The sequence below is a fragment of the Oxyura jamaicensis genome, chromosome 2 (assembly GCF_011077185.1).
Source record: "Oxyura jamaicensis isolate SHBP4307 breed ruddy duck chromosome 2, BPBGC_Ojam_1.0, whole genome shotgun sequence".
NCBI classification, from domain to species: domain Eukaryota; kingdom Metazoa; phylum Chordata; class Aves; order Anseriformes; family Anatidae; genus Oxyura; species Oxyura jamaicensis.
In genome coordinates this window covers 67,725,955-67,740,534 of record NC_048894.1, presented here as the reverse complement: position 1 = coordinate 67,740,534, position 14,580 = coordinate 67,725,955, and the positions used below count along the sequence as shown (strand labels likewise).

Sequence of the window (14,580 nt, the reverse complement as noted above, 5' to 3'; positions counted from 1 at the left end):
TTACGCAACATTCTAACGTTAAACTTCTGTCCCCTCTTTTATTCCTATCGATTCTGACATCCCTTCACAGCTTCATCAGACACCTTAGTTTCAATGCTTCCTTTCTAATCCTTTCTTGACTTTTTTTTTCCATGCTGTGGTGCTGGTTTTCTCATGTTCTAGTTTTGCACTTGTTTTGAGCCACTTCCTAGGAATTCATTAAACTTCCTTAACCTTCTCTTTCAAACTCTCCTTTTCATGAAGCATTGTAATCCATGTTTCTGTATGTCTCTAACATCTTAATTCAATTAAATTACTAACTCATAGCACTTGTAATTCAAAGGATCAAGCATATTAGTCGGTATAAAGAACAACAACACACCTTGATGCTTACTTGTCAGAAGTATTAGTTATTTAAGACGAGTTCTTTTACATTCATATATCCACTTCCCAAAATCTTTTTCACTGAAGTAAGTATAATTGCATAAATTTGTACATGCATTACTTAAACCTCCCTTGTAGATTTTAAACTATTTAGCCCTCTCAGAATATAATTTAAAAACGTTTTCCTCCGTTACTTCTTATGCTAAGAATATTGTATGACAGATTTGTGTTGAAGAGCATGTTTCTTTTATGCTTCAAAAACACAAAAAGCATAATTCATCTTATTCAGGATAAATTCCACAAGCTCCAAGATCTGGGCACTAGCCTGTAAGAACTAAGGTTTCAGGAAAGGAACACAAATCAGCTGAAACAAAATGAAATGAAGCCTTAGGAGACTTATTTATTTATTTATTTTAATTCTCTTGACATGCATGACTTTAAATAACCAAACAAAACAATTTTATCTGGCTTTCATCATAGAGCAGAGCAGGATTAAGCATAATAGTAGGATATAAAACAGATGCTAATATACAATAAAAGACCAGCATTCTATGCCTTAATGTTATATCTAGAAAGACATACAGTTGAGAAAATCTTAACTCTATGGGAAATTTACTAAAACAATTATTAATATGTGATGTTCTGGAAGTGAGGTAACATTTAACTTTTTATAATAAAATTATTTTCCTTTTTTAATACTATTGCATGAGTTCTTCTAAAAGTCTTACCTTCTTTGGAGTCCCTAATACTTGGCAAATTTTGAAGATTTCATCTACTTCACTTGTGCCTGGGAAAAGAGGTCTTAGTGTGTATAGTTCAGCCATGATGCTGCCTACTGCCCACATATCAATAGGTGAGCTATAAATAGATGATCTCAGCAAAACTTCAGGAGCACGGTACCTATGAGGATGGAAAGAAGCAATAGATAAATTAAAATGGTAAGCAGAGAAAGGTTAATTCATTAAGATAATTATTAACTTCATGATATACTTACCACCTGGTAGAAACATAATCTGTATATGGTGGCTGAGATCTTAGCTCTCTAGCCAAACCAAAATCAGCTATTTTTACAAGTTCTGGACCAATACAAAGAAGGTTTTCAGGCTTCATGTCTCTATGAAAAAATCCTATTTAAAAAAACAGACAGAAAAGAATGGTAAATAATTGTGTCATAATTTCTTAGACAACAAGAGCCGTTTCTTAAACAGCCATCCAAATTTTACTTCAGGATTGTTTTAGATTTTTTTTTCCCCATTTAAAATTCAAAATAAATGAATGGCAACCCCACCCCCAACACACACATTTTCCCTCCAGTGATTATTACATGAAGGATTCTTAAATTAACAAATGTAAACGTTCATTAACATGCTGTAGAAAATGAATTGGCTAGTGTAGCAGTATCAAATAACCAATTTAGAATTAAATCTTTTGAAAAACAGCAAGAACAAACAAACAGAACTGTTTGTCAAATTGACCATCTGATGTTTGCTTCATTTATGCAATTCCTTGAACAATTTTTCACTATTTTATTTATCATTGTGACAACAATTTGCAGGCACAGACATTTAATATATATCCAAATTCTGCTCGGGAATGCTGATAATTAGTAAAGCAGGCACATAAAGTTTATTTAATGGTTAGTGGTGGCTTAAGCAGCTATATACCTGGAGAGGAGCTAAGCAGCTGAGCAAATCAGTTCTGCTAGTTAACTGGAACTCACAGTTTGTTATAAATCAATTTGATTGAAATTCACTTACTACAGTAAAGCATTCAATTTCTGCATGCAGTAACTGGCAACCACTTTAAATAATTGGCTGAAATTATTACAGTGAAATGTAAGTGTTCAAATTTATCATACCTGTTATTCCCAAATATTTACGTTCAAAACAAAATATTAATACTGTAACTTAGAAGTGTCAGTTTTTAATATATTTTAATTTTCTCATTTATTACATGTAGAAAGGAGGAAAGGAAAGAGGATGCTAATAACCAGAAAACAATATGTGGCCTTGATCAGAAGGACACAAACCAGCAACTTTTGCATATTTTATAATACTAAATGGAGTAAATAAAATTATTTACTCCAATCCATCAACAGGCCTTATCAGGGTACATGAAAGCTAATCACAGATCACTGGGAACATTACTGCTTAATTCACTCTAAATGAGCTTTTTACTCTCTTTGGAAAGTTTTAGGGGTACCAATGTGATGTGATGGACAAGTACTAAAGAGCGTTAAGCAAAAGAGTAAAATACTATCTTTTGAAATGCAAAGGAGCTTAATGCCAGTATTTCAGAATGCAGTTTGCAGGCACATTACACATGATAATTAAAAGTTTTGTGTGTTGTGAAGCTTTTTGGTTTTGTTGCTAGCACACAGCACCTCATTTTTAGAATGCGCTTGTAATTGCTAGAAAAGTCTCATCTCAAAGTATTTAAATGCACATTGTATTTGATGAGGAGACTGTTTAGATTTCTTAGTAAGCAAGTTATTTATTTATTTATTATGACTTAAGGCACCATATTAGTTATGATGCCTCAAGATGAGAGAAACTGCCATCTGTAAGATATTGCTCCTTAGATAGATCTCTCTGAGGAAAAAGAAACGCACAGCATACAGGTTTCTTTAGCTTGTTTATTCATCTGGCATCTACTGTAGGAAAAATACTAAACAGTGTATGACTAATACCCAGTGCTTTCAAAAAGGAAGAATATCTGCTTATAGAAAAATAAAATGTAACTTCAGATATGGTTTAACAAATGCACCATAGTTGAAGCAGATGGGAATAATTTTATTAGAGATAATTGATAGCCTTTGTTAGATATTTTTTATTCATACTATTATTGTGCAGTATCTTCTTTTCTTAGAAGAGTGCTATATAGTTAAACTCCAGTATCAAACCTACCGTGTTTGTGGATAAAAGCTAGCCCTTGTAATATCTGATACATCATGTTTCTGATGACTGACTCAGGGAACAACTTGTTTCTGTGAAAAAAGATTAACAACTTTGCATAATTAAAAAGCAACACTGTATTTTTTGTAAGACAAAATTTACACACTTCCTCATTTTGCACAATATGTCCTGAACAGATAAAAACAGACCCGTAGATAAATCTGGGTGGCCTGTAGCATGCTTGACTAGATAGATGATGTGGCACACACAGTATTGGAATGAACAAGAGACTGCCCTATGTAGCAATGTAGTAGTTGTGCTACCCAGTGGCACCATTACGGGAACCCTGAACAGGGACAGTGCTTCTCAGCTGTAGGGTAACAGTGTGCTAACATTGTTAACAGCTAACTAAGGTCTTTGCGCATAAGGAGATAAAGGTGCATGAAGGAAACACATTAAACTTGGGAGAATTCAGCAAAGAAAACAGTTACTGAAATGGCAGGTCCTACTCCAAAGTTCACCTTGAAAGTGATGAAAAATAGTGCTACATACCACTTGTCCAAGACTGCAACATCACACAGTCCATATCAAGGTTTTCTCATGAACATGCATGTGTGTATGTGCAGATGACTACCCCCACCACCTCAAGCCAAATCCATAATTAATGCAGAATTAATTATGTTTGTACAATCCTTCATACATTAAGGAAGGCTAACTAAGAAAGAATAAAGGATTTGGAATTTCTCTCATGGCTCAATACATACTGAAGACATGCAAGGTATCTCATTAACAACTGAGCAAAGTGTTACTGCCTAAGGTATTGCAATGTGCAATGCTGAGCAATGCAGAATTCTACCCTCGCACAAGCAGGTGCAGCAACTCCTGTTCAACATCAGTGGGGCTGCAAGAGGGAATTCCAGTACGTTCTTCAGGATAGCATGAAAATCATTACATAAAGCATGATAGCACACTATTTGTTCCCTAAAAGAGACATACCTGTCCTTCATTAACTGATAGAGATTTTCCTTCATGTATTCAAACACAAAGTAAAGGTGGTCATTTTCTCGTATGACTTCTTTCAGTTTTATTACATTGGCGTGATTTAGTTTCTTCAGAGACTGTAAAAGAGCCAAAACAGGGTTTCAGATAACTTGACAGTGGCTTTGATTCCTTATCTGAGCTAAGCCTGTAATATGTAAAAGTTTATTGGAAGGAATTTACAAAACAAGTCCGTCTAGAAGCCTGTGTTTATCTTGTAAACTCTCTTTGTGTCTAAGAACAAGAAAACAGCATTTTAAATTAATTTCAAAACAAAAGTAGCAAATATATTAGTAGCAGTTTAAAACTTCCATTTCTAGGGACCTCATAACTGAGGTGAAAAATAACAAAACCTAAACGTCTATGGTGAAAGATAGTTCTGAACCTGTAACAGCTTTTGCTTACAACTCAATAAGAAAACCCAGCATTTTTTTAAATGAAAATTTCATGAACATGTGTACTCCATTATAGGTTTTCTTTTTGGAGATGTATGCAATTTCCAGTACCTAAATTATAAATCTAGTTAAACCTAAGTTATAGATACATAATTCTTCTGTTAGGAAGTTTTGTATTTACAAAAAATTAGATGCCTGAAACATGGGGTGACTTGAAATTTTAGTCCAGGTTTTCACGTGATAGTTTTTCTATCACTTGGCTAGACAAAACTCCCGGTGCTTTCTACAGATGCCCCAAAGAAAAGATATGAGGACTGAATATACTGGATGGACTGGAAATCCATCAATAAAATGAAAGAGCAGGCTGGTAAAATACACCCACAAACACAAATCAAATCCATCATCTTTTCTCAAAGACAAGAGGCTTGGCTACAAGACATGGCTACAGCTTGAGAATGGCAGGACATTTCACAAAGCAGAAGCAGCTCTCGGACTGCCATCAGCTCGTGGCTTTGTGAAACCTGTCACCCCCATTTAAAGAGTTCACTAAGTCTGGCCTTATTAGGACATGGTAGATGCCCTTCTCCTTCAGGAAAACCTAACCAAACATTTTTAAACATGGTATGTCTGCCATTTTACCTTGACTTCTCTCAAATTCATGCATTCATCCCATGAATAGAACTTTCTTTTCATTCTGAAATAAGGTCAGAGAAAGAGTATCTTCAGTGAGTAGCACAGAATGCTTTTAGAGCAAACCAAGATCCAGATATGTTTTTTCTTTTTTTCTGAATATAGCACTAGCTGTATTTTGAACCAAATTTAAAACATTTTATACTACTCTTCAGCAACATAATTAAACTCAACTCTTACATGTACTAGAAATTAATGTGCTTGATGATTAATCACTCTAAACATTTTTAGCAGAGTAGATAGCCAGAGACCACGATACTACAAAGGTATTTCTAAAAGCATCAGGGACACAAATTCCTGTTGTATCATTTAAATTGTGCCCTTAATAAGAAGCAAAACAACAGTGACACAGCACATCTACCCATTAAGACGGTTGTTACCAATTTATAGTTATACAAACTGATGTGTCTCACTGGTGATACACCAGCTTAGGAGCCTGACCCACACTCAGGCATCTGAATTACATAAATAAATAGATTTTATGTTCATTTCCATAACAAGAGACATTATTTTTTATTGTACACAGCGGACAGCAATAAAGTGAAAAAGTTCAGCTTGTGCAAGTATCTACTGAATTCAGATGTTACATACCGTTTGATAGCCACAAGTTCTCCTGACTCGTTGCTCTTTCCCATCAACACACTGCCATAGGTGCCATCACCTAGTTGCTTCATGATTGTGTAACGGTTCATTTTTTTAAACTTTTGAAGACCAGGATAGCCAAAAGCTTATGAAATTCTAGATGTCTTAAAGGATTTTGTGCTTTTTGGTTTTATTAGAGAACTCCTCTTCCAGGCTGCTTTAGGTTGCTGGATGTCTTCTCATAACTGTGCAGGATAGTCACTAGTGTCCTCCAAATTTTGAGATGCAGATATAAAGTTTGAGAGAGAGAAGAGCATGGCCATTCTCAACTGATCCTTAAAGAAAAAAAAAAAAAGAGAATAAATAAATATGTAATTTCACAGTATTTTAGGCAAAGACACTCTACAATTTGTATCTAAAAATAATAACTCCAGACCTGTATGCGTTCCTTAAATAGAACGCTTCAATATAAGTAGTTCTTTTCAATCCTTCAAGCCACAGGAGGTGCCTAGTCTAGGATTAGGGTTAGAGTAAACAGTGGAGAGTTGAGATTACTGCCATAATCCCCTAGAACCACAGAAGCATGTTTAAGGCAGGTGTCCTCTGATGGATGTCCCTAATTTGCACACAGAGGCAGGTTCCTAATCTGCAGCAACGGCAGGGCTGAAGTTCAGGAACACAGGCAGCAGAACCCAAATCTTGCATGGGGTGCTACAGTAAATCCAGGGCTGGTGCTTGCTGGTCTGAATGCCGCATTATGGATGGGAAGTGCAAGCAGGCTCGCTTAAAGTTAGTGAGAAAAGGACATGAGAAAACAAGATAAATGCAGCATTCGTTGCCAAGGTAAATTGAGTTGTTATAAATTTACTAGAATATCTTACTCTTAAATTCACAGAATTCTTGGTCTATACCCACACCTAGGATTCAGCACAGTAATGGTTGAAGAGTTAAATTTATTCTTCAATTTCACAAGGCCTGCAGAACTAAATATAGAGCTCACATGCATTGGTATGGAAGACTTGATCTGAATTTTCACTTAGAAAAGAAAGCACATTAAACAATGCTGATTCTTCAAATTTATGTAAATCTTAATTTGAACCCCAATCCAAACTTGAATCCTAACCCTAGGTTTCATGATACACAATACTATGTCACCAGCGTTTAAGAGTTAGGAGCGATGCCGTGGGTCCTATTCACAAATCCTAACTCTAACCTCAGCTCTGGCTGCCTCCTAGACACAATACTGAAAGTCAATACTGAGGCACTTAAGCAAATGCCCAGAAGTCATCCACTTATTTACGTAGTCCTAGGAAAATCTAACAACTGCTCACTGCAGCTTTTATGCTCTGTAACACAAATGCTTAAATGCAAACAAACCACCTACTGCTAAACAAATTTCAGCATTATCTCTATCTTTTACCTTTGCTGTCTGAAAATTCAAAATAACACTAGAATCAGCTGACAACCACTGCCAACCTACCTCTGTAGGAGATGCAGAATTCAGCACGCAGCTTTGTAGTCCTTATGCTTATGCCAGAATTAGCTACAGGCTGGTAAGGCTGTCCAAACAGATTAAGGAGCTCAAATTCAGCCAGTAACAAACCTCAGGCTTGAGATTTACAGGTCTGGCAAAATGCAAAAATAAAACTGGCCCCTTAGAAGCATGAACACGGTATGCTAGAGCAGATGCCTGCTGCATAAAAGAAACATCTGTGTGGACCGTGCACTGATGTTTCTGAGCCATTGTTACTTGAAATGCTGCTTCCCCAGAGAAGCCATAACACGTACTCGCTGGTGCTTCTGTTACTGGGGAGGAATCTTGCACTAGCTGTCATGATGCCAGTAATGAACGGCCCTGTGGACAACCTCAGTTTATAATCTTTGCGCCAGACAACAACCAGTTTGGCAGTAAGAAATACAAATAAGTTTTTATCCATGCCAGAAAAAAGCCATTCCTACCATAAAGTGAGGTCACTGGTTAAGAACATATTCTATAGCAAAGTAAAAAAAAAGAATCATACAATCACAGACAATTAAAATTACTTTTCGGTCTACTGTGTTTCTCACAATTCAGCTTTTTGTCTTATTCTCCAAAGTTCCCACATGCACTCTAATCTCTAATACCTTGAGTGCTATTTCTTCAAGGAGACTATTTGTTGGCTGCAGTAATAAGCAGATGATCAAGCTGACACATACTAGCTAATCATCTCTTGCTATTTTCTGATTGTAAGGTTGTATATATATATACACACACACACATATAAACTTCCTGAAGATCTTCTAATACACATTTTAAAACAGTATCAGTCTCTAAAGCAATGATGTATTATTGTGCATGCATTTTGTGTATTGTAGCAAAGTTAAATGTAGGTGTTAAATGTAACTGCACTTCTCTGTTTCAACAAACCTAACTGTAGCTTAGGACATGGTTTTCAGGGGGAATTCTGCAGTATCTGTCAAAGATGGCCCTAGCTTGGAGTTGTAAGTTTTGGAGAACTCACATGTGTATCTACATTTCATGCCCAACTTTCTGCTCTCTAACAAAGTGAACTAAAATACCAAGAAAGAAAACTCTGAGTTTGTAACAACCAAAGACCCAGATCTAGATACGCACCTCAGGTTTTGACCTCTGATTTTGGTGCCTAAATCCTTTCAGCTTTTCAAGAAAATTTAGGGATATAAATTAATCACATGCTTTTACAATTACTCCCATCGGACAGTTCTCGCTATTATTTTAGCATGTGCACTGGGAACAGCACCACATAAATCACTTCTTCCCTCCAAAATTCCTATGTAATGTAACATACCTCAGGCATAATAAGTGTGCATTTTGTCTGATCCGGCAAATACCTTATTGCCTTACTCCTCTTCTTATGTATCTTGTATGAATGTATGTATGTATCGTCATACATGCCGCACACATTCACCACCACGGACGCAGACCAGGCCATTTCACAAATGACTCTTGTGAACAAGCTTCCTCGGGTACTTACAGTCAACAAAAAGACGGAAAGAAGGCAACTCACAGTGATACATCACCAACTGAAAACTAACCAAATGCAGCAAAAAATGCCAGCGTGTATCACACTTGACTCCAGGCTCTTCTCTCTTGTACCAGTCCGGGGAAGACCCAATCTACCTTTACTTGGTACTGCAGGCCTCTGACATATCCTTGGGTATCTCAGCGCTTATGTGGTATCATTTCCTCGGTTGCTTGAAGCTCTAAAAAGTAAAATTATTGTAACTGTCTCATCTACCTGACAAGAGAAATGCTATTGTTTTATGCCCTTACTGACATACTGCCCATAAGCTCTTCACATGGGATTAAAGAGGGATGAAAGCAGGGGACAAACAGAGGACAGAATGCAGCAGAGACACAGAATCTGGTAATTTGTGTAAATGTAGAACTACTCAATATTTTAAGCTCGTTTTCACTTTTCCTGTGTTTCTGGTGTTTTTACTTTAGGCAACAGCAGTAAGATAAATGAATGTAGATATTCCATTTTCAAAGGTAATTAATAATAGCAAAGTATCAGGGTGAAACAATGAGTATAAAATGCAAAATACGTAACAGAAAGCCGAAGGGATTGCTCAAATTGTTCAACTGTTGTATCGGCCTTATGCAACAAGACTCAGCTCTAGCCACAAAATCAAGCCTGAAGAAGGCGCACGGTGCCCAAAGTAGAACTCAAACAACTGAACTGGCTGAGTCGGAAAAACACAAAGCTGCTGAAGTGCTAAACAACGACGGAGCACGCGCAACACGGCAAGGAGGAAAGTACAAGGGGAAGGAGGCTACAAGCCTTCATCGGAAAGGCCACAAAGTGCGACCGCCAGAGGGCACCGCGCAGGCGAAAGGAGGAGGGACGCTACGATAGCTGGGTCTCAGAAACCAGTAACAGAAATCCTGCCCTGTCTTGGAAAAACGCGTGAAGATGTTTATCACCGCACCCCAAATAAGTCCTCGTTGTCTTGCTTAGGTGTACGCGTTGGGTGGAATTATACCCCGCTTACCCAGCGCTGTTAATAAACAATACCCGCTTCCTAGTTCTCCAAAACGAGTCTGGAAAGTTGCATCGCTTTTTGCATTTCAAGGGTTTCTGCTGTACCTGAATTACGTGTTAGCGAATATCTCTGAGTTGCACGCTAAGCCGGCTACAAAAATTAACAAAGAAACTCGAAAAGGTCAAACCCGTAACTAAAGCAGCGAACGGGACGCGGCCTAGCGCGGCGGCGGGGTATGCCAGAGGCCGTGCCACCCACCTGCGCCTGGGAGCCGCAGGAGCCCCCGCAGCCGCGGGCAGAGCGCAGCGCTGCGCGCGGGGAGCAGGGCCAGCTGCCAACAGCCGCCGGGCCGCGCTGACGCGTCGCCGGGGCGACGCCACGGCGCTGGGCGGGACCTGCCCCCTCCGGGGAGGGGAGGGAAGGGGAGGGAGACCGGGCAGCGCGCCTGCGTGGCTGCAAGGTCATAAAGTCGCAGGGTCGTTAGTGTTGGGAGAGTTCAGCAAGGTCGTCTCGTCGAAGTATGGGCCTACCGCTACCGGACACCCACTAAACCATGCCCTTAAGCACCAGGTCCAGCCTTTTCTTGAACACCCCCAGGGATGGTGACACCACCTCCTCCCTGGGCAACCTGTTCCAATGCCTGACTGCTCTTTGTGAGAAGGGATGTCTCCTGATTTCCAACCTGAACCTCCTGTGGCACAACTTGAGGCCATTTCCTCTTGTCCTATTACCAGTTAGCCGTGAGAAGAGGCAGACCCCCAGCTCCCCGCACCTTCCTTTCAGGTAGTTGTAGAGAGCAATAAGGTCTCCCCTGAGCGTCCTCCAGACTGAACAACCCTAGTTCCCTCAGTTGCTCCTCACAGGACTTGTGTTGCAGGCCCTTCACCAGCTTCGTTGCTGGTGAACGGAGTGAAATCCAAAGTGTCCTGGCTTGTATCAGAAACAGTGTGGCCAGAAGGGCTAGGGAAGTGATTGTCCCCCTGTACTCGGCTCTGGTGAGGCTGCACCTCGAGTACGGTGTTCAGTTTTGGGCCCCTCCCTACAAGAAGGACATCGAGGTGCTCAAGCATGTCCAGGGAAGGGCAACAAAGCTGGTGAGGTGTCTGGAGAACAAGTCTTATGAGGAGCGGCTGAGGGAGCTGGGACTGTTTAGCCTGGAAAAGAGAAGGCTCAGGGGCGACCTTATTGCACTCCACAGGTACCTTAAAGGTGGGGGTTGGTCTCTTGTCCCACGTGCCTGGTGACAGGAGAAGGGGGAATGGGCTAGAGTTGTGCCAGGGGAGGTTTAGGTTGCATATTAGGAAGAACTTCTTTACTGAAAGGGTTGTTAGGCATTGGAATAGGCTGCCCAGGGAAGTGATTGAGTCACCATCCCTGAGTGTCTTTAGGAGATGTTTAGATGTAGAGCTTAGGGATATGGTTTAGTGGAGGACTTATTAGTGTTAGGTCAGAGGTTAGACTAGGTGATCTTGGAGGTCTCTTCCAACCTAGATGATTCTGTGATTCTGTGATCCACAGCTTCTCTGAATGATGTGTTTCAGTGCCTCACTAACCTTACAGTGAAGAATTTCCTCCTAATGTCTAATCTAATCTTTTAGTTTAAGACCATTCCCCCTTGTCCTATCATTTACCCAAGTAAAGACTCTTTCTCCATGCAGTTTCTTAGTAGTCCTTTGTAACCAAATTTTCCCCAGTGTGTACAGAAGTCACAATTAAAAAAAAAAAAACAACTGCTTTTAGTGTCTGAGCCAAAGGGTAGTTTTGAAAGTGAGGTCTCACCTGAAGCTTTAAAGCTCAAAGCTTCCTATTCTTTAAATGCTTTTTGAGGTCAAGGGCCCAGAAGAAGAGACAACATGGTAGCTACAAGAGATACTGTGGAGGGAGAGGCAGAGAAATGGTGTAGAAGTTCAGATTTGCTCAGCTTTACCAGGCTGTCAGCAAAAAGGGGAAGCTGTCCCAGTTATACCTTTTATCTCCTGTTTGTCACTGGCCAGGATGGGGACAAGGTGCTGGGTCAAGCACCGCTGACAGATGAATTGCTTCTGCCTTTAGTCAGCTGTGAGGAACAGGAGGCTGTGGGAAGCAGCACTTCGGAGCCCAAAGGACTCAGCAACTCGAACAGTTTGCTGAAATGACAGCACAAGGATTAATATACATATATATATTATTATTTTTCCTGATACAGCATATGTCAATTTCCTTTACTGAAGTAAAAACATCAGGGGTGCCTCCTGGGTACAACGAAGTGCAAAGATGAGACCTGGACATGAGAAGGGTGAAAGCAGTGTCACCGCACAGGCAGAACTTGGGCCATGGTTCAGTGACATCAGCTGTGTTTTGCAAAGTATTATCACTTCTCTGCAGGGACATAAGCGCGTGGGCATAGCTAATTTTCTGAGTTTGATCTCATGCCGGGGATTACCTGCTGTTTCACAAACCTGCTCTTCGGCTTGCTTCTGCATTGTGGGGGAGAAAAAAACAAACAAACAAAAGCTCTCAAAATAAGAAACATGAGTGTGTTTTTTTCCTCTGCTTGAAATAAACTCCAAATAGTGGGACACAGAGGATTGGAGAGGTGAGACAGTGCTGGAAAGCAACCAAAAGGCAAGGCTGCTGTTTAAATAATTTCAATAGTAGGTTTGCAGAGGCACAGCAATTGAGTCTAAATTCTGTTAGCAGTGTCCTGCACCTGCTAATTGCCAGTGCTTTCTGTAACGCTCCCTGATGCGCAGAGACAGGAAGGCTGCATTGTAGTTACGACTAACTGCAACATGCTGGAGAGCTATAGGGCAAGCACTGCAGCTCAGTCATGTAACCCCTCATTTTGTCACAAAGGCATTAGGAGAGGTGCTGGGCTTTGCTCTTTCTGTGAAGCAGGAAAACGAAGGAAAGCCATCAGGCTGGAATGGCAGGGGTGTTTGTGAGTCCTGCAGAAGGACCTCTGAGAAGATCCTGGTGCACCTGCTTGCCTGCTCATTTTACACAACAAGATTAGCAGACCCGCTACTAATTTTCTGTTGAAAGAACCCTCTTTGACTGCGGCCCATAAAGGTATCAATATTTTGCTGAAATGCCAGCATAAGCACCTGAAACCAGCTTCCCACAACTGGCAGTACAACAAGTGACAGCAGGTATGTAGAAGTTAATAGGGGTTGTGTGAACTTTATTTGGTTGCTATTGCTTTGAATGAGTTTGATCCAAACAAGCAACATTTCTTTGTGATGTTTATTCACACCTGTATCATCCCACTGGTCTCTGTCTTGCATGCAGGCTCTTGCAAGCTCGTGGAGGTGTCATGTTGAAATGTGCTCTCCATTTTGCACAATCCTAACCATAGCACTACATAAACAGCAATTGATCTGCCCTTCCTTTGTTCAAAAGCGATGGGCAGATACTTTATGTGGCTAGAAGACCTCAGGCAGTTGTCCAGACACGGGACACCACCATTCACTGCTCTTGTTAGTTCTCAGGCAGATGGGTTTTAACACGCCTGGACTGACTTTTCACCCAGTGTCTTAGGAGGAACAACACAACGCTGAAGGTCTCAGTTCTCTGCTTTTTCTGTGTGTGACTGACACTGAGAACAATAAAAGTGGCACAAAACGTGTAATTCATCTCTTTAGAAGGCCTCCTATGCTCCAGAAGTGCACTATGGTCTAAATGGTCTGTCTCAAGAGGTGTGATCCACCTTTTTGAATGGGAGTAGCTCAGGTGAATTAGATAACTCAAAAAGACTAAAAAACAAAGCAAACCAAACAAACAACATGAAAAAAAAAAAATAAAAAATCCAGACACCTCCCTCCACTCTCCCCCCGCCCCGAAAAAGCAAAAAGCAGGCGTAGAAATCATATTCTGCTCTGCTGCATCATCACTGTCTTCAGAGAAGCCCTGGTTCCCACCCATAGAGCTCAGAGGAACACTTGCCTCTGTCCGCAGAGATCACGAAGACCTCCCCATTGGGTGTCCCATAGGAGGACAGACACCAGTGAGCTCAGCAGACCGAAAATGCTGGGCTGCCAGGCTCTGTCCCCCTGGCAGGACCTGCTGCTGAGGGCAGGGGGTGGCAGCAGAGGGGACCAGGTGACAATGCCCACATACAGGTGCCCACATCGGGTCCGTGACACATGGCCATGCGTGGCAGGTACGCGCGTTGAGAAACATCATCAAGAAGCCTCTTGTCTCTGGGAGGGATCCATTTAACACACTCATGCTTTTAAACCTTGCCATTAAAAGGCTGCTTTTTTGAGTATAAAGGGCATCCTCAGCCTGGGGACAGCTGGTGCTCTGCCTCAGTAGGGCCCTTTTTGTCCATACGAAGCCAGAGCCACAGATGGCTGAGCTCTGAAAGCACACTTTTTCCACTCCTCAGCTTTGCTGTGACAACTGGAATTTGTTAGGTAAGGATGCCTGCCATGGTACAGGATGCGGGTGGCCCATGCACTCCTCTCATGTGCTCGAGGAAGGGCCAGAAACCACATTTGAATGGCACGATGAATGGAAAAGCAGCTGCTCAAGGACCAAAGGGAGTGCATCTTTCTTCAAGGATGCTGCTTTGCTTGGGAAGCATGCTTTTAAAGATAACTCTGCAGCTATATAAAACAGCAGAGAGGCAT

The 14,580-nt window shown here is 40.8% G+C and overlaps 1 protein-coding gene across 11 annotated transcripts in view; it reads right to left on the bottom strand.

Moving 5' to 3' along the window:
- The window catches only part of MAK (male germ cell associated kinase), a 31,304-nt gene extending 20,950 nt beyond the window's left edge, over positions 1–10,354 (bottom strand). For 5 of the 11 annotated variants that reach the window (XR_004748200.1, XM_035317568.1, XM_035317574.1 and 2 more), the window contains exons 1-7: positions 10,226–10,354; positions 5,972–6,297; positions 5,330–5,384; positions 4,254–4,375; positions 3,270–3,349; positions 1,358–1,490; positions 1,092–1,263 (exon numbers count right to left, since the gene is read on the bottom strand). Coding sequence is in view for 9 of the 11 variants with exons in the window: in XM_035317568.1 (XP_035173459.1) it covers positions 1,092–1,263; positions 1,358–1,490; positions 3,270–3,349; positions 4,254–4,375; positions 5,330–5,384; positions 5,972–6,072 (663 nt within the window). In the remaining 2 variants the exon portion in view is untranslated. Of the gene's footprint in view, positions 1–1,091; positions 1,264–1,357; positions 1,491–2,120; positions 2,164–3,269; positions 3,350–4,253; positions 4,376–5,329; positions 5,385–5,971; positions 6,298–6,398; positions 6,550–9,976; positions 10,152–10,225 lie in introns of those variants that run through there. The other 6 variants (XR_004748201.1, XM_035317571.1, XM_035317570.1 and 3 more) reach the window with 5 other exon arrangements.
- Positions 10,355–14,580: the final 4,226 nt, after the last annotated feature.